Here is a 20074-nt window from a genome sequence, read left to right as displayed (position 1 = left end):
ATGCAGTTATACTGTGTTGACTTCTGTACAAAGGTATTTTGGTACATTGAATAGCACATATTACCTCAGTAGATGAGGATTTTGGTGTTGTTTATGACCTTTCTGACTAATTCTTTGGGTTGAAATTAGCACTGTGATAACTAATACACTTTCTTGGATGGGCCTGGCAGGGTTAGCCATCTGTCATTCTCTTGTAATTAAAAAAACACTTTAAAACAGAAACACACATACATTCACACACATACGCGCGCACACACACACACACACACACACACACACACACACTTAAACAATTATTATACACAGTCATACATAGTGGGGCTTTGGGTGGTACCACTTCTGCAGTTGGTCTTTTTGAGTGTCTTTCACACTCTGCTTCCATCCCTGACTGCATGGCTCAGGTCACTTCTGCTATTGGCTCTCTTTCTCTGCAGCTCGCTCATTTTATCTGCTCTTTGAGGATCATTGTTTTACGTTGTCACTATGGCTGCTCCATGCAATGTTTACATTTATAATTTTTTCACCAGTATACGGCTTCCCATTTTGGAGCATGTTTCCTTTTTATTTACCTTGCATATGTTTATAGATTTTGTGTATATTTTTGTGGATCGGTAAGATAATTAATGTAAGAATGAATCAATGGGTGGATGGCTGAATGTATATGTTCAGGGATGAGTGGTAGAACGTATGTGTAATCACCTATGATGTGCTTAAATCCACCATTGAATGAAAATGCACTTTTAGAGATAAGCAAGACCTTTTAGCATTGCTAGTGCTTGTTTGTTGTATGTTGATTCTATAAGCAAAACCCTTTTGTGCAAATAGGCAATCACAATTTAAAAAAGAAAAGAATCTTCAAAACTGTAGTCAAACCTTTTTTTTGTTTTTTGCATGTTTCATCACCTGATGAGTTTTTTTTGTTGCATAATTTAGTTTCTCTCTCTGTTTCAGAAGCTGGAGACTGGCAAACCATAAGAGGAAAGTTTATAGCAATCAATGCAGCAAACATGAGCTGCGCATGTCCCCGAAGCCCAAAAGGCCTCTCTCCTGCAGCCCACTTGGCAGATGGCACCGCAGATCTCATTTTAATACGCAAGTGCTCTCGGTTGAAGTTTTTAAGACATCTAATTAGGCACACCAATCGGGAAGATCAGGTATGTATTGCTCTGCTTTTCGATAGTCAAACATAAACATTTTATTCCATCAATAGTATATTTCCATAAATATAACTCTAAAAAGGTGTGTATAAATTATCCTTTCTTTATTTCGACAATTTGTTTGTCATAAAAGAGAATTTACAAACATTTGTTACATCTAAAATAGTTAAAACGAGGATTAAAAAATTAAAACATTTCAACCAATCCATATACATTAAAAAGTAGAAAGTGCAAAATACATGGTTCCTCGTACCCCAACAGAGATAAGAGGGGGTAACCCCCTGTAGTCCAGTCAAATCGTGTAGTCCAGTCAAATATAAATTATCAAATGCTAAAATAAAAACAATAAAGTATCCAATAGTATACATTTCGTTGCGGAATTACAATATTTATTCTAGACGTTGGGGTTTATTTAGAGTTGGGCCTATGTAGGACAGCCACCGAAAAAAAGACGCTGATGCCCCGTTCACTGTACTCACAGTGTTGGATGTCAGTGGGACACTAAATTGGGCACCCGGGACATTTACCACATTTCAGAAGAGGTCCTGCTCCGTCAAACTGTAAATAAAGCCCTGTCTCTTAGTCTCCAAACTGCCCTGAGAAAACACAAGGTCTTGTAACACAGCAAAGGTGAAGACAACATCATTAAAAAAATTAATGCTGCGTTGCAGTTTCAAAAACTCTGAACCTTTAGTACTGGACATAATACTTCCTTATGGGCACCTTATAGACTAACTGGTCATAAATGCATGGGCATTTTATGAACCCTGTGCTTTGTAAAACTGTTAAAAATGTCTACTCGTACTGAGAATACACCCATCTCGGATAATATTGCATACCAGTGTGATTGCTAGAGGCATGCATGGTCTTACCTCTCGTTTTATGAGCTAACCTTATTTCCATTCCGACCTTTTGCCCAAAAGGGGCTTTCCTTTCCTGAGAATGAATTTGCCTGTGGATGCTGAAGCTGCCTTTTTAGGTTGAGCCTATAGCAGCCGCGCGCATGCGCTGCTCACTTTGCGAGGCATGCAGTATTCAGTATTTAGTGGAAGCTCAGTGGAAGCTTCCCCCACTCTCCACTAATCTTTTTCATTGGCTTGTGTCTTTGTCCTTCGTAAATGCTGTCTTCTGATTCATTATGAGGCTTGTTAGTCCCTCCTTATGACGGCCATGTCGTCATTTGTCATCTCCCATGCCTACTGGCCCCTTTACTTCGAGTATTACACAGTAGGTGGACTGTGAGCACTCCTTTTTGCCCTCATCTTCCCCGCCCGCATTCCCGTTGTCTATGCCTTCTCCCCCTCTACCCCCGCCCGCACTCCTGTTGTCCGTGCCCTCCCGTTGTCTGTGATGTAATATGCAATAGGTCTCGCGTGAATGCGAGTCCTATTGCATTGCAAATGATTGTTTTCTATCCTAGTGTGTTCACTCTACACGTTTGCCTATTTTTGAAAACATTTTCAAGGCTTGTTGGCCTTCTTTATGTGTTGCTGAGACTCTCTGACGTCAGTATACTGCACCCTTTGCTGCCTGTGCGTGCTCTGCAGAAGGGGCTGCTCCACTTGTGAGCCTGAGAGGGGTGGGTATGGGTAGCGACTTCTAATGCGGTACTAGGTGGGCCATAAGGGAAAGTTCAGTCACAAGTTCCTTGAGTTTGAGTTTCGGCCAGATGGTAAGTTCCAAGCGTGTTAGAGAGGAGTTTACAGTGCTTATCAGTAGGAGTCTAGGGGCCTACTCGAGGTAGGTTCTTGCATGCACATTGTTAGGGACCCAGGCTGCTCTTTGAGTAGCATCTACGTGAATTTATATTAAACATTAGATTTGATACGTTCAAGAGCTGTACTAATAACTGATAGAGACATCTAGCCGCAGATTCCTTAACTTAGAATTATCCCCAGGCGTAAGACTGTATCCGGTATTTTTTTTTGCAGCAGCACCTCTGCTCGCCGGGGGACGGCGCCACACGACTTCACCTTGTGGTCGTCCATGGAAGTGACATCAGCAAGGCCATATATAATCCCTCACGGGGTGCTGACGTCAGTTTTCCTTCTTTTCCGCTTACAATGCGGACCCAGAGTAAGCTGTTTCTCTGGCCTGTTTTCAGGTCTCTTTTGACGCTTTTGCGTCTGGAACAGTGTGCAATGCCTTTGGGCTTTAAGATGTGCATGTGGTGTCTGGGCAAACACCACGACTCGACCGATTGCGACGCTTGCCAGCAACTCAAGCCAAAGCCCCAGGGGGAGCGCCGGATGAAGCTGCTTTCGGCTCGCCTTTCCCGATCAGAGTTGTCACGGCCCCCGGCCTCCTCTTCGGCGGCAGGTCCTGGTGGCAGTGGGTTCAGTTTGCGGTGGCGGTCACAGTCTGGTTCCTGTGTACGTTTGCCTGTTCTTGGTAAGTCCTGGTGCCTGTCACTGAGGTCCTCTTCCTCCTGTTGTAGGGAGCACTAGTTCCCAGACTTCTCCAGATGTGCTTCCCTGAGAGTGCCCTCCCCTATCCGCCATTTCCTGGTGGCGGGGGCGACTCGGACCGATGGCGGCTCATGCCGCGGTCCTGCAGGCCTCCCTTGGGCCCCCTCCTCTCCCTGGGGAGTCCTCGGACCCCCACTGCATGCGAGGTCTCTGGTGGACTCGCCAGTAGGTTTTGTCCCCGGCGCCGACTGAGCCACGTGCCTCTAGGGATGATGGAGGTATGGCATCATCAGGGCGCCGCCCGGCTGGGTCCCCCTCTCGGCCCATAGCGGCAGACCCGAGAGCAGAGGACGGCCCGGGACCAGGGTTCGATTCCCGGCGCGGCAGGTTTCTGGACCAGGGTCAGCGGAGTTGATAATTCTCTCGCCTCGGTGCCCACTCTGATCAGCGATCACACTCGGCAACTCTGGGCATTAGCTTGCCTCATCTTCACTAACGGCCCCACCAGACCGCCGGGAAAGCCTGGTCTCACCCTGGAGATACCCATTAAGGGACCATCTCTCAGGGAAGCCAGGAAGGGTTTCGCAGCGGTCGAAGCGCCTTGCGACCCTCCGGGTAAGTAGTGCGCTATATAAATGCCTATACATTTACATTATTTACTCCCTGTGGCATTGCAGGTGGTTGCTGGTACTTGCAGCTCGTCTTTGAGTCCCCCTCGGCCTTCCGGGCAGGCGGCTGACTCTTCGTAGACTTGCCTCCCCGGCTCTGTTCCCTACTTCGGAGTCGGAGCCTGTTGTGGTTGAGGTTGAGTCAGCGCCGGTCCGGCACCGTAGACTTGCCTCTCCGGCTCCGTTCCTTACTTCAGAACCAGAGCCTGTGGTGGTTGAGGCCGAGTCGGCGTCGGACGAGGCCGAGTCGGCGCTGGCTGAGGACGACTGAGGCGCAGCCTCAACCCCTGATCATCGACTCCTCCCCGGAGGTCTCCGAACGAAGTTTGGCATCACCCCGACATCCGTTGACAACGGATCCGGCCTTGCCTCTCCCTCCATGGAGTCACTGAAAAACCAAAGGTTACAGGGATGTTAGGCTGATTTCACTCGTACAATACCAGAGAAATTCAGCAGTTATAGTTAGCTGAGCTGACTATAACTTGTACCCCCACAATGCACTGCTTATGACCTCACATATTACATCACTCATGACATGGTCAGTGACATCACTCACGACATCACTCATGACATCACTGATGACATCATCCAGTGACTGATTGTTTTTAAAATGTTTGAGTCTTGAATATACCTACCAAGGTGTATTGGTGGATCAGTGGGTGTATGCAATCCCGCAGTGTAGGAGTTACTGGGGGTAACAGGAGGGGTAGTTGGCCGCCAAGGATATCCTTGAGGGCCAACTACCCCTCCTTGTTCCTTTCAGTAAGTCCCACACAGCAGGATTGCTGAGAAGTTGTCAGAGGCCACACTGCCTTGCTCCACCCCTCTGCAAACGTGCCTACCGGCACACTACTAGTTAGGAGATGAGGCCCTCTTGGCTACAGAGAGTCCTTTGGGGCCCAACAAGTCCTCCTGTTACCTCCAGTAGGTTGCACACTGTGGGTTTGCTGAGGGTCCTTTTAGGCCAACTAGCCTTCCTCTTACCTCCAGTAAGACCCACAAAGCTGCATTGCTGAGAGGTCATCAGAGGCCACTCCCCTTTCTCCACCCTCTGCAAGACAGCTCCTGGCACACTACTGCTTCGGGGATGCCCCCCCCCACACACACACACACATATTATAATTTCTTTTAGTCCAGCGGGTGCTGGCGGTCCCCGAGGCTGCGGGGCAGGCCATATTGCCTCCCCTGCTTAGTTAACAAAACATTAATTAATGTATGTGCCCTGGGGAGGCTTCAGTCCTCGAGGAAGTGGGAGGGAAGATGGCCCCCAGCATTTACATACCACAGTGCCGTTGGGATGTGGCATTCCCCGTCCCAGCGGGGGTGCCTCGAGGTTCCCCTGCAGATATTAATGTAGCTGCAACAGAGAGGTGGTGGTCCCTGGGGGCTTTAAAAAGCCCTGTTGGGGGCCTCCTATATTTATTATATTTCCCCACGACCTGGCCCACCCAGCGGTTATTTAAAAACAAAACAATGTTGCTGTGAATATCACAATTTCACAGTAAATGTTAAAGAAAAATGCTTTTGTGCCTTGGTGGTGTCCCAGGGGAACTCTAAGACCATGGCTTGGGGTTCAGGGTATTCCTACCCTGCACTGTCTTCATTATTTTCACCTTTTATATGAAGCGTTGGCAGCCATTCAGAGTGTTGCATTTCCCTAGACAAGCTTGTCTTTTTTCATGAAGTATTTACGACCAGAAATATCACTATGATATTCTACTTAAAATTTTCAACAACTCAGAATGGATTTACACCAAATAAGCAAAAGGCCCTTCCTTGAACCAACATTTACCTCCCTGACAAACTTGGTGCAAGTCCGTTCAGCGGTTAGTGCTGGAGGTGTGACTAAAGGTTCCTACAGGAATTAACATTACAAATGCTGCTTTTTTTCACGCCCCAATTTCTCAGTGCCCACTGCACGGATCACCCCCAAACTTTTCATGACACACAAAACCTACCTTGACACTTTTTGGGGGCACATTTCATGATTGGTCAGACAACGCCAAAGTTATAGCCAAGCCAAAAAATGTTTTTCCTATGGAAACATGGTCCTTACTATAACTACCTACTGGTGACCACCATATATATCTGACTCTTGAATATCTATATATATCCCATAGTTTTGGTAGGTCTGTATGCAGAAGGTGCATTGATATTTGAAATTGGGGGCTGCTGTTAAGTGGAGGTTTGATTTTCAGGCCAATCCTATTGTCATCAAGTCTTCTATCCAGCAATGTGCCTACTACACATTATGGATTCCTTAAATACAACCTGTCAACATTGCTGTTGAGTAATTGAATACATTTTACTCTATGGTAGGGCAACATGCTGTAGTAAGGCACATCGTGGAAATTCAAGTGTTAGATACCACATTGGGAGGAATGAACACTGATATCTTCAAGGTGCTCAATTTCAGATTTCTTTGGGGCTTCGTTTGACTTCATTTTAGGCTCAGTTAGACCTATAATTTAAGAAAGAGATCAGCCTCATTTACACAAAGAGAGTGTAATCATGAGAGTATGATCTAGCTGAATGTCATTCACCCCTCGTTATCCCTGTCCCCACCTTTGTGTCCAGTAGCCCATGTCCCTTGTAGAAGCACAAAAGTATTTTGAGTTCTTAGCAAACAAAATGGTATAGTTTTCAAAATTTGGCTATTGATCATCATGTTACGTACTGGGAGCAGCATAGGGCACACGTCAATATATATATATAAGAATTCAGTATACATATACAATAAAAGGGGGCCCAATTTTATTGCAAATCTAAATACAGTTTTTACTTGTGACTATATTTAAGAAAGACCACATTATGAATATTAACCACACTCAAAACCATACAAATTCAGCAGTTATAGTCATCTTAATTAACTATAACTCGTGCCCTAAGGTAACTATAACTCGCACCCTCTCCATGCACTGCTAATTATCCCAAATATTATATCACTCATGACCTCATATATGACATCCTTGACAATATCACTGCAACATTTTCTGTGAAATTATTGTAGAAGAAAACTGTGCATGGGGGGGCGCGAGATATAGTTACCTTTGGGCACAAGTTATAGTTACTTGAGATGACTATAACTGTTGAATTTCAATGCTATTTGTGTGTGTAAAATCTGAACCTTACTGTAACATGTAAGCACAACTTTTCATCTGGGAATTTATTATATGCAACTATTATTTCCCTTCCATTATTCCATTATGCTTCTCAGTGAAATGTGGCTCTAGTTAAATGTACAATTATATCAAGTTACACCCTGGTCTACCAAAATATCAATGCTCAAACCAGTCACATTTATGCCTACCAGGCCACACTGCATCTGAACACTAAGGAAATCACAATTTAATTCTTTATTTTTTTTCGTGGGACTTTCAGGCCATTGTGTAGCAGTGGGTGCTAGAAGGATATTTTATATAAATCTTTGAAGCACAGTTAGGACAAAGTGTACAATGGCAGTGACTAGATGGTGGTATCAGAGGATGCTAGAACGATATGTTTGAAAGTACTTCATTTGTTTCTTTTGTAGTCATCAAGGTGAATGAATTTAGCAATGATTTTGAAAAATAATTCAGTCAAACATGTTACATCTGAGAAGCTATGTGTGTAGTAGAATCTCTTGGCATAGCATCAGTTATTCACTGTAGTGGATTTGCAAGTCAGGTATTTCCTTTGTCTTTTGAGGGTTTATTTGTTTTTAGGTTTCGACCTGGCGAGGGGCAAAGCCCCTCCCAGATCGAAAACTATTGTCTACAGTAGGGATGTTTGGACCGCCTCTGTCTATCATTGGCTAGCTCCATAAATGGAGGCTAGCCATTGGGAGACAGAGGCTGTCAATCGCGCTTTCTCCAGAAAACGCGATTCGGGGGCGTTTCTGGTGCTTTTTTTAAGCCCCGCCCCTTTGTCCCGGGCCGCGCTGCGATTGGCTGCCGGCCCGGGACACCCCCGTGACGTCATTCCCGGGCCGCGCTGTGATTGGCTGCCGGCCCGGGACACCCCCACACCCCCGTGATGTCATTCCCCGGGCCGCGCTGTGATTGGCTGGCCGGCCCGGGACCGGACTTGTTTTAATCTCCCTTTTTGCTCTTCTGAAATGTTGGCATGTATGCCTTCATGCCCCTTTTAAGTTGTTCCACGGAATAAAAAACGCCATCCTCCTCCAAGTTTCAAAGCTGCGAATCAAACTGTTTTAAATTTAGCTCGTGAGAAAACAACACTTTCATTTTCAGTGGCAACAAGCACTGGCGAGGAAACATTGCAGGGAACGCGATGCGAGGGCACAGGTGCAGGAAAGGCGGGAAAGTCTAGAAACTGCGGGCACGCCTGCTATCTGCATTAACGCAAGACTTTGCTCACTTAATGAAAGATTCGAGTACCCCCTGCTAGTCAGCCCCTACCCCCCGCCTTCCTCCACAGCCACCATGGCGGTGCGTGGCGCACGTTGTAATCGCCACCCTGCGGGCTCTGAAGAAAAGCGCTTCGAATTCTGTCAGCACCGTCCATGTAGCGGCCTGAAGCCAGTCACAGAGCGGACGCTGACCGCCCCCTTTCTCCAGGTGCCGAAACTAAACCTCCGACGTTTTTTTTTTTTTTTAATAAGACGGTGTGTGGAGGGAGGGAACTTCGCTTCTGAAAGGCGCAGGGAGGTGGGCTTCCCTGCAGGGACCCCACCGGTTTCATCCTAGCTCTCAATTATACCGCATCAGCGTCAGAGCAGAAGGAGGGGGCGTTGGTGGGCTGTTGACTTATTTATTACAGCCCTTGCAACCATCTGGAGGAGATGGCATTCACCACACAACGGACCGGGCACCCCCTGAAAGTCGCTCCGTCGTGCCCAGCTTGATTTATTTGTGTTGTGTTGTACAGAAAGAGAGGGAGCGCGCGCCAGAGATAATTGTGCCCGATGATGGAGTTTGCTGGCCCTATCTTTTCGCTCCTGCAGCGCGGCTGTGAGTCTATTTTCTGCATGGCTGGGCTTTACATCAGAGCTGTCAAACCATAGATCTCCGTGATTGATTCCTTTTAAAGGTGGCCGCGAAGCAGCCGCGTGGCGTTTACTGGGCTCCCGATCTGTGAGGTTTGAGAGCGGCACTCTGTGGACTGTGTGAGGGTGCACCGTTTCTGCGCGCCTCAGCGCGTGTTGGACCCTGGGATGTGTGAGGGTGCACCGCAGGGCTCGAGTCGCTTGCGTTATCCGAGGAGTCCCTGCATCGGTTCGTTGAAAGAGTGGGGGAGTCTAAGATGGCCGCCACGATAGCCCGAAGTGAGGCTATGCATTTCTCACGAAAGGACTATGGATACTTTCTTCTGCCACTCTATGGTCTTTTTCTGCGCATGCTCGGTTGCAGCTCGTAGTTTGTAGCCCTGCAGGACACGTGTGGACGAGGAGCTGTGCGTTGAAGAGCGTGCGACATGAGGCCAGGTAACGTTGAATTGAGTGGCCGTGCATGCTTGGGGAGGAGAGTGCATAACGCGGAGAAGGGTATCCGAGAGAAAGAAACACTCGAGTTGCAGAGTGATTATAAGGGGCGTCCTTGGGGATAGCTAGAGAAGTAGGGCCTACAAAGAGTTAGGCGGAGGTAAAGGGGGCTGGGGGGCGGTAGCATTGACACACCGATTTTGTTTTTGGGAGTGTGGGGGCGATCAAACAAAGTAGTCGAAGGTGGGGGGCAGGTGGTTGTGTGATATCTCCAGTGCCCATTGTAGTGTAGGTTCAAGGTGCGCTCTACAGCTCGTTTGATGCGTTTCTCCAACCTTACGTGTGGCGAGATTACTTTACGTGTGGCGAGAATAAGTGTATGTCCGTCCTTGTTATAATAACGTTTGATCTATTTAAGGTAGGATCATTATTTTGTTTCAAATCTGCAGTTTATACAGCAGATTATGGACCCATAACTATGCGGATAACGCCACGGTCACAACATCTCATAATTCAACTGGCCCTCGTTAAGGTCTTCATTATATTTCATTAAACCAAATGGCCTAGAGCACCTGGTAACAATTATTTGTAAAACAAAAATGGAGGAGTGGAAACTTGAAGTTGTGTTTGATGTAGGTGGAGGGAAATGGAAAACTTACAGGGAGGTGTTAGTCTTTCCCAGAGTACACGAGTTACCAGAGCTCCTGACCGGGTGTGAAAGGTATGAATGAAGTGAACTGTGCACATTTAACTGAGGTACATCCATTTTTATTCAGCACTCTCAAGTGTATCAGTTCCATGCCAAATAACACAGCCAGCCAGGAATTATCCATGCATTCTGGGACTTGCAGTTCAGAATAAGCAGCCCAGACGCCTAAATACCATTTGCGCTGGGTGAGCTACCCACTCGTGAACCTGCAGAAGTCGGAAACTGTTTTAAACATGCTAGAAAATCTCCCTGCAGTCCCCTGGCTCTGCAGATGTACCTCGAGCTGCCTGAGCCTCCACTCGGATCTGTAAACAAATGTAATACGGTGTCTGAGGCAGATCGCTCCCCCCACTCGCTGCTGCTTATTTATCTAAATTACAGGAAAGCTTAGCTAAATTGTGATCATGTGTGTCCTCGGCACGCATGGTTATGAGAAAAGGTCAGCATTCCTGCACTTGTGGTGGGCGGGGCACCGCGTTCCCTGCTCAGGGCCTATTTCATCATGCCTTGCCTACAAGAGTGTTTGCGTGACACCTCTTTATCTCAGAGCACGGGGGAGCGTGTCCTGCTACGAGATAACCACTCAGAACACATTATCTGGCCGGCCGGACACCGGGAAGGTTTCCCTGAACCGAGTCCTCTTCGGCCATCTCGGCCCTGCCCTGAAGGACCTTTCACCTACAAATCACTGCGAGGAGCCACGTTAGTCTGCCAAGGTCTTTTAAAGAAAACCAAAAAATAGTCTTCCCTTGGAAAGTAAATACAAAACAAGCATTTACAATGCAACGGTTTCGCCTTTGGAAAAGTTTGCGCTATTGGCATTGTAAATGACAAAATTTGTTTTTATGTGTTGGTTTTGAAAACAGATAAATAAATAGCATTGTCATTTACTTGCCAGTAGCTCTAACTTTTCCAAAGGCGAAACCGTTGCATTGTAAATGCTTGTTTAATATTATTTCTGAGTGACATTAGCCAGCCTTCCAATAGTCTTTCTGGTTTGGCAATTCTTTGAGGAAAAAAGCATATTGAAGACTTCTAAGAATAAATTCATTGCTGAACATCAGTGGATCCAATGGGTCACTGGTGGGGAGTTTTGATTACCTAGGTAAAAATTATTCAATGGTCTATTCAGCATACTCATGTTCATGATAGTTTTAAAGGCCAGATTGATCTTGAAAATATGGTGCTCACTCTTTCTGTTTGTGTTGTTTCTTGTGAATGAGATAAGTGCTTTTGGGGTGAAGACTGCATAAAGAGACAGACCAGCCGCGTGTCTAGTCCCAGAAGCCCTGAGCATGGTCCCTGCTTCTCTCCTCATATCGACATTGTTGGCGTTTGCCATAAGTATCCATTACTCCAATCGACTACATGAATTATGGCCATTTATCATTTTTGCCAATCTTCGTTTAAAGTATGTGCCCAAGTTTACACTGATTGGCAAATTGCTGAACTGTTAAATGCACAAGCTTGATAACAACGTATTTGTCACATAATTGTGCAACCTCTCTCTTTTCAGTTTGATTTTCCATTTGTGGAGGTGTATCGTGTAAAGAAGTTTCAGTTTACGCCAAAACATTGTGAAGAGGAGGACAGTGATAACAATGATGTTGTAAAAAAGAATTTTGCCCATATTTGCACAGAAAAGCCTTCTTGTGGTTGCAGTCGAGTGACTAGTATCTGGAACTGTGACGGAGAACCCTTGGACCAACCATCTATAGAAGTGGGGTACGTATTGTGTCTTGGCTTATTTATTTAAACTTAAAACTTGCTATGAACTTAGTAATACACTTCCTATGCATGGTTCCTGGACAGCAGGTAGGTGCAAATCTGTGACACCGACCAGCTACAGACTTGTATATTCACGCCTTGCACAGCAGTCAACAGATGATGCATTCCAGCAAACTTGGGTGGGCACGCCAAACGCTGCGTTCCAACTGAACACACCAATAAGTTTTGTTTTTTTTGCTACTAACTCCGACTTGCCCTCACCTGAACAGAAACCACAGTGTTTGGCTCCATGTGCCACAATCTTGAGAATCCCTCTTGTAGATGCTGCACATCGGCTGAGACCGGTTCTGGGTAGAAACTGATCAGCTGAATAAAGAATGATACGTCAGTCCATGTGGGCAGTTCGCCAGCTCTCGTCGCCAACAAGAAGTCTGTCTTAATCTAGAGGACAGACAATCAGATAGGTTCCTTTTCCGTAAGTTTAATTGGTGTTTCTTCTCAGCGAACTGCCAGTAGCTTACTGTGGAGCAACTGTCCCAACTGCAATCACAGCGACACGTTGAATGATAACATTATTACAACCAAATTTCACAAGCCACATACTAGAATTCTACATACAGAACACTACATATATACTTGAGGTCACACCTCCTACTCTCTGTGTGGGAAGAATCATTCAGAATGTTAGCAGCAGACACGTTACTACGGGCTTGAGGGTAAGCTAAAGTTTTGCTTACCCAACGGAAAGATTACATCTTTTACATTCTGTTATCAAAAAGTGCTCAAAGTTTCATTACTACCACCAAAGAGAAAAGTTGTGAAGAATCACAAAGAAATGTGTTCAGTAAGAATATCAGGGCAACTGACAACTATGAAGATTCAGCGTGAACTATGAATATAGTACATTTGTGGGATATTTTAAACGTTTGGAAACGTTCAAGCTGTATTCATCTCAGCACTAACTTAACCCTACATTTTTCTAAGTGTACATTGTATGACAATATAATAATGTGCACCAATTGATGCAAAATATTCGATGATTATGTAGGAAAGAATTAGATGCATCGGGGAAATAAATTGTTATAATGTTGAAATTAGTGCATTTTCATAGCCATAAGCATGCTGTACATGCAAAATTCACCACCAGGTTGCGTAAAGAAGTCTACATTATTATTGTCCTTCAGTACCATCAACCCACCCACTGTTTATTTATTTACTCAATTAATGTACTTGCTTGTACATTATTATGCCTTTTGATCTTATGTAGTATGTAGTGTCGTGTAGTTCCTAATAATACATAGGATCTGCGCGTTTAGACAACATGAACTAAGGGTTTGGTATCCAGACTGATTCAAGACACCCCCAAAGGATATGTTAGCCTTTAGACCAGCTAGCTCACAGTGCCAGTAAAAGCCCCCTAACCTTACCAAGGAGCAAATAGTTTATGGCAACTATTGAACATGACAACCCTTGATCTTTCAGGGATCGTGGAAACAGTACAGTACTTTTTGTTCAGATACTCGTGCTCACTTCGCATTCTAGTATAAAATACATGGGCAGCGACAGCCATTAGACAGAAACATATATACACGATTGCAAGCACCAACAGAGTAAATAAAAGGTTGAATTCTAACATGGTGCTAAAACAGTGAAGATATACAGCCATATAGATACATGGCAATAATCAAGTGTACGAACCCTAGGTAAGTGTAGCGAAGTGTACCTAGCAAGTATGTAGGTGTGAAGCCAAGAATCCCCCTAGGAAAGAGCCAACCCCATTACCTGATGGGAAAGAACAAAGGACCCCGCCTTGGTCTCGATTTGGACACCTCGCAAGGTATGTCAGACCACTGCGTGCTGGAGTTTCTGCGTGAAGGGACTCCAGCGTCTTGTGTCAGCATGGAAGCTTCTCTTCCTTTTTGCCCAGCGAAGATGTGGTATGTCCTAAAGGTACCCTCAGGGCTCTCCCTAGAATGGTACTGTAGGCCTGTCGTAACAAGGATGACAATAGCGGTGACTTTTGCACAAAGTTAATATACAGAAGATTACGGGTCTACCTAGAATGGTATGGTGGGCCAGTCTTTCAAGGATGACGATAGCGGTGACTTAAGTTCAGAGTTATTATTCAGAAGATGGTAATCCTGCTATGTGATACTAAGAATCCTCATGCATAATAAATGAGGATAGTTTTCAAAGAAATCTACACGACATTTATTCGGTACAAAGTCAAGTCAAAAGGAACTTTATTTCAATTGAATTTACAATCATAAAAGTACATTTGTAGGAAAATGGTATTTACAACAATTTATAAAACATTTTCATATGAGCAATATTGACTGATAGATACAGAGAACATTAAATTAATCATTAAAAGAATCATATGTACAATGACACCCTGGACGGCAATGAAATAAAGGTTATTCGCATAAAGAAGAAGAAAAATTTACAATGCAGAAACCATTAGTTGAGATCGAATTTTCAGACATGCCTTTAGGAAGCAAGCGATGGATTTGGCAACAAATGGGGTATCTAAAAACTGTAGTGCCAAAAGACCAGGTCTGCATCTTCTCAGTCCTGTTAATCGGAGAAGTGGGACCAACCAGCGTTTGCGCGGGGTCACATAGAAGCTACAGAATAGAATTACGTGCAAAGTAGACTGAGAAGAATAGCCGTCACAGGGACATCTAGCTAGTTTACGAGTCCAATCGGAGGGCTCAGGGAACGAGACAAGACGGTAAAAGGAATCAAACCGAAATCTAGTTAAAACATATCTATCATAATTTGACAAATAAAAAGACAAATAGGGTTGTATGCCATAGGAGGATTGTATCATCGTTAAGTGGGTATTTGATTGCTTGCCAATTTCAGAACACATGCGTAAGTCTCTTAAATGGGCGACGCATAAATTCTTCAAGGTCTTTCTGGGTATGGCCATTAATGAGGCAGGGTTGGTAAAAAAACACTAGACAATTCAAATCATTCAGAAATTTAAAAACATATAATAACCAGGGAATCTTTTTCCAGTGGGTCAATGTAAGGCAATCAGTTATTAACGACCGAGTAAGGAGACATTGCTCCTTTGTCCATATACGGTGCCAAAGGAGGATCGGTTGGTATCTAATGGTGTCAGATAGGTAATCCCAACCGAGCTCAATATGGCTACCGTAGTTAGGAGCACTTCGGGGGAGGGCTAATACATATTTCAAGAAATCGTTTTCGATTACTTGGAGTTCAGTAGCGGGAGCATAGCCCCATACACCCGCTCCGTAAGTAGCCACACTCAAACATTTGGCTTGATATATTTTCAGTGCGTCAGCGCCGTTGTTATGCACTGGAACTGCAATTTCTTGCTGGAGGTGGCAGGTTTCCAGGACATATGGTCGTCGATGAGGATCCCTAAGTAAGGATATGTTCTAGCGTTTTCTAGCCTAGTGCTGTCAATATAGAGAGGCTTGCATTTCTGAGCTTTCTTGCCAATATGCATAACAAAAGTCTTGGATTTATTTACTTTTAAGCCAAGAGAAAGCATATATTGACAATACTTGTTCAGTTGGAGCTGGAGCTGATTTGGTGTTCTCGCTAGAATGACGGAATCGTCAGCATATAGTAATGCAGGGATTGGCCGGGTGTTTATGCAGGGGAGATCCTTATTGTCTACCAACATCGCTTGTTCCTGTCCGTTTGTATAAATATTAAATAAAAATGGAGCAAGGACGCACCCCTGTCTGACGCCTTTTGCTATACTGAATGATTCCGATAGCTCTCCATTGATGCCATACCTCACACAAGCTTTAGCATCCGAGTAGAGCTCTCGTAGAAATTTCAGGAGTGGAGGATCTACGCCCAGGTTACTCAGAATCTCCCACAGCTTAGAGTGGATTACGCAGTCAAATGCGGAACTTAAGTCCACATAGACCAGGTGAAGGTTACCGCCTTTGGCCCAAGCATATTTACCCATGAGTAATGTCAGGTTAAGGGCCTGTTCCACAGTGCCCAATCCCTCTTGGAAACCGAACTGAAGGTCGGTTATGATCTTGTTGTCCTTGGCCCAGTCCTGGAGACGTTCCAAGATTAGTCTCCCAGCGACCTTACCCAACTAGTCCAAGAGGGAAATGGGTCTGTAACACGCTGGGTTGTCGCGTTCTCCCTTTTTAGGTCTCGCCTGTCGATGCGCATGCGCATCGAGCAAGCGAGACTATAGGGGCTCATCCACTCTTTATCTAACTGCAAGGAATCGTGGCGATTCCTTGCAGTGCCCGTGACTTTTAAGGTCAATGCGCATGCGCATTAAGCTTATGCGCATGCGCATTGACCTTAAAAGTCACGGGCGCGTGCACGTCCGTGTTTGTTTACCCTTGCCTACTCTCTCTCTCCCCTCTCCGCCCCCGTTCCGCCCCCTCCCCTTCCCGCCGTGTCGCATTTCTCCTCCCCCCTCCCCTCTCTTCCCTCCGGCTTTTTTTTTTTTTGTTTTATTTTACCCGCCATGTCTCCGATCCTTTCGCTCTCCTCCCCCCTCCTCCTCTCCTCCCCTGCCTGCAGACAGTCACATTGACCAGGACACCAGAAGATTACGATGTGACTGTGGCAAACATTCAAACAGCAGCACAGGCGGTCCGCCAGCAATCTCCTCGTAGGCTGCACCGCATGGTCCACCGGCGTGTGAGTACTCTGTCAGAGACCGAGGATATGCACCCCAGTAGTTTCCGCGCCTCTCTCACGTGGCCACAGTGTTTGCCACTGTATCAACCGTTTGTGCAATTAGAGGCACGCAGCCCCAGACACTCTCACTCTCTCCGTATGCCGACAGAAGCCAGGCTGCAGCAGTACGCCAATCACCTCTAATGGGCCCTCAGGGCATGCAGCCTCTCGGTACTCTGCCTACCGGTGCCCAGGTAAGCGCTTGTTTTCAGCTCCGGTACCGGCGCCGAGGATATCTGCTCCGCTGTTGAATCCACTATACTCACACGATTTTGGTGCACTCGGCTGGATCGTCCGGCACTCTCCCACGCGGGTCACAGACCCTGACCTGCTCGCTGTCTTGTCTCGCCAGATGAGCACAGGCCGCCGTAACGCTCCACGTTGTTTCGCGCAGCCCAGCAATCTACACGGCTATCAGGGGTGTATAGTGGCTACTCTTTAAGACCGCCAAACCGATGCCAGCAGCGTCTACCCCGTATGCGCCGTTACAGCTCTCCGCAGCTTTGCCCTGGGTAATCCTCGGCTGCGCAGCAATCTAGCGCGGGGGTGTTAGGCGTTCCTCAGCGAGCAGGAAGAAATCATCTGGCAGCACGGGCGCGGAGCCTTCACCACAGCAGCGATCGCGGAGTCACCACAATTGCCCCGCTTCAATTCTCACTCCAGAGCCCTGCAGCCATGAGTCACCGCCATCATGTCAAAACTCACCCTTAAAAATCGAAGCTTGGTCCAAACCATGTACAAAACTGGCAGCACTAATGGTGACCAATGACACACTCCGCACCTTTTAAAAAAAGCCACTGACGTCATTTTTTTATTAGACCTAACTGCCATGTTAAACATCATCACCGGCCACCAAATTCTGCTTCCAAGGTCTCCTCCCCCCTCCTCCTCTCCTAGCACCCCCAGCCCGAGGCAGCTTCCCCTGCACAGACCCGCTCCGCCCCCTCCCCTTCCCGCCGTCTCGCATTTCCCCTGTCGCACTTCTCCTCCCCCCTCCCCTCTCTTCCCTCCAGCTTGTTTTTTTTGTTTATTTGACCCGCTCCGCCCCCTCCCCTTCCCGCCGTGTCGCATTTCTCCTCCCCCCTCCCCTCTCTTCCCTCCGGCTTTTTTTTTGTTTATTTTACCCGCCGTGTCTCCGATCCTTTCGCTCTCCTCCCCCCTCCCCTCTCTTCCCTCCGGCTGCTCTCCCCCGGCCAGTCCATGGACGAAGAGCCCTCTCACATGCCTCGTCTCTCCACCCCGGGCACGCCAACCATGATAACCTCCTTGTCCACCTTAACTGCTCCATGGCCTTCAGTGAGAGTCCTCTCCTACAGTCACCACCTCCAAATGCCGCTGCTGACCACTTCATAGATTCTCAAACATGCTCAGTCCCCACGCTGTGGTCCCCCATGTCTCCACCCCATGCAGCACTGGTTTCATAAATGCGACTGCTCAGATCCAGCAGCATCGACATACCCCGGTGAGGACTTCCTCTTATGCCGCTAGGGTTCCAACCTCACTCCATTTCAGCAAGAATCCATGTTCCATCCCTGGTCTTGGCTCTTAAAAACTACACGTATCATTTCAAGGCGTGCAGTGCAATTGGTTGAATATCTAAGTAAACCCAGACTACAACTCCCAGAGTGCAATAGGTTTACAGATAAACCACAGAACTGGACATGAAACAAGGTAGTAACTAAATTATCAAATCCCTCCAGCTAGTGCCAACGATCTTGCTCGAATTCTTCGTCCACTTGGTTAGCTCTCAGCAAATTTTCCTTTAAAAATGATGTCCCACCTACTAGCTTAAAACCACACAAGCAGAAGGGAATATCTTGTGGGATTTCACAAACGGAGGTCCCACTTCCTAATTTAGGAGAAAAAAAAAGCCCTGAAGAACCCCTCACCCTCACTCACCCTCAACCCCTCACCCTCACCCTCACTCAACCTCAACCCCTCACCCTCAATACCTCACCCTCACTCACCCTCACCCAACCCCTCACCCTCAACCCCTCACCCTCACTCACCCTCAACCCCTCACTCACTCACCCTCAACCCCTCACTCACTCACCCTCAACCCCTCACTCACTCACTCTCACTCACCCTCACTCACCCTCAACCCCTCACTCACCCTCACTCACCCTCACTCACCCTCAACCCCTCACCTCACTCACCCTCACTCACCCGCACTCACCCTCACTCACCCTCAACCCCTCACCTCACTCACCCTCACTCACCCTCACTCACCCACCCTCACTCACCCTCACTCACCCACCCTCACCCACCCTCACTCACCCTCAACCCCTCACCTCACTCACCCTCACTCACCTCACTCACCCTCACTCACCCTCACTCACCCTCACTCACCCTCACTCACCCTCAACCCCTCACCCTCACTCACCCTCACTCACCCTCACCCTCACTCACCCTCAACCCCTCACCTCACTCACCCTCAACCCCTCACCCACCCTCACCCTCACTCACCCTCACTCACCCTCAACCCCTCACCCTCACTCACCCTCACTCTCACTCACCCTCAACCCCTCACCTCACTCACCCTCAACCCCTCACCCACCCTCAACCCCTCACCCACCCTCAACCCCTCACCCTCACTCACCCTCAACCCCTCACCCTCAACCCCTCACTCACCCTCACTCACCCTCACCACCTCAGCCTCACCCTCACTCACCCTCAACCCCTCACCCTCACTCACCCTCACTCACCCTCAACCCCTCACCCTCACTCACCCTCACTCACCCTCAACCTCATGCTAAAGATTTACAAAAAAACCCATAAACAATTCTAAAAGCACTAACTCTAATGCTGCGAGACCTATTGCATTTCTAATGCTTGTTAAAAATGGGTAGAAGCACAGATGTAGACCAAGAGTCGATTAGGCCGACCTGTGAGGCTGCGGACATAACTTGCAAGACAATTGGGGACCATAGGTCTAGATTGCTCACAAAGATGTCAAGTGGGACTCCGTCAGGGCCGGGAGCTTTCCCGGTCCTTGAGGAAGTCAGCGCCGCAGTCACCTCCACAAGATCGAAGTGGAGGTCGATAGGATAGGTATTATCCCTAGTAAGGACTGTCTCCCCAGTTCTAGAGGCCTCAGTTGTTGAAAGAGAGTCCCCAAAGATCTGTGAGTAGTGGGCTACCCATTTTTCAGCAGGTACCGCCACGTCTAGGTGACGAACAGCTGTGGCGTCCGCTAAAAAAGGGGATTTAACTGTTCGCCAAAACAGTGTGCTGTCCTTGCTCAATGTGCTCTCATGCAGTTGGGCCCAGAGGTTGTTTTTTAT

The 20074-nt window shown here is 47.0% G+C and overlaps 1 protein-coding gene across 3 annotated transcripts in view; it reads left to right on the top strand.

Annotated features, from left to right (window-relative positions):
* The window catches only part of CERK (ceramide kinase), a 214402-nt gene that overhangs the window by 178837 nt on the left and 15491 nt on the right, over positions 1–20074 (top strand). For all 3 annotated transcript variants that reach the window (XM_086967292.1, XM_086967289.1, XM_086967293.1), the window contains 2 exons: positions 952–1154; positions 11881–12089. In XM_086967292.1, the coding sequence (XP_086823418.1) occupies positions 952–1154; positions 11881–12089 (412 nt within the window). The remainder of the gene's footprint in view (positions 1–951; positions 1155–11880; positions 12090–20074) is intronic.

This window comes from Lissotriton vulgaris, chromosome 1_1 (genome assembly GCF_964263255.1).
Source record: "Lissotriton vulgaris chromosome 1_1, aLisVul1.2, whole genome shotgun sequence".
NCBI classification, from domain to species: Eukaryota; Metazoa; Chordata; class Amphibia; order Caudata; family Salamandridae; genus Lissotriton; species Lissotriton vulgaris.
Note: the sequence above shows the minus strand (reverse complement) of the source record. Positions and strands in the feature narration are given on the sequence as shown.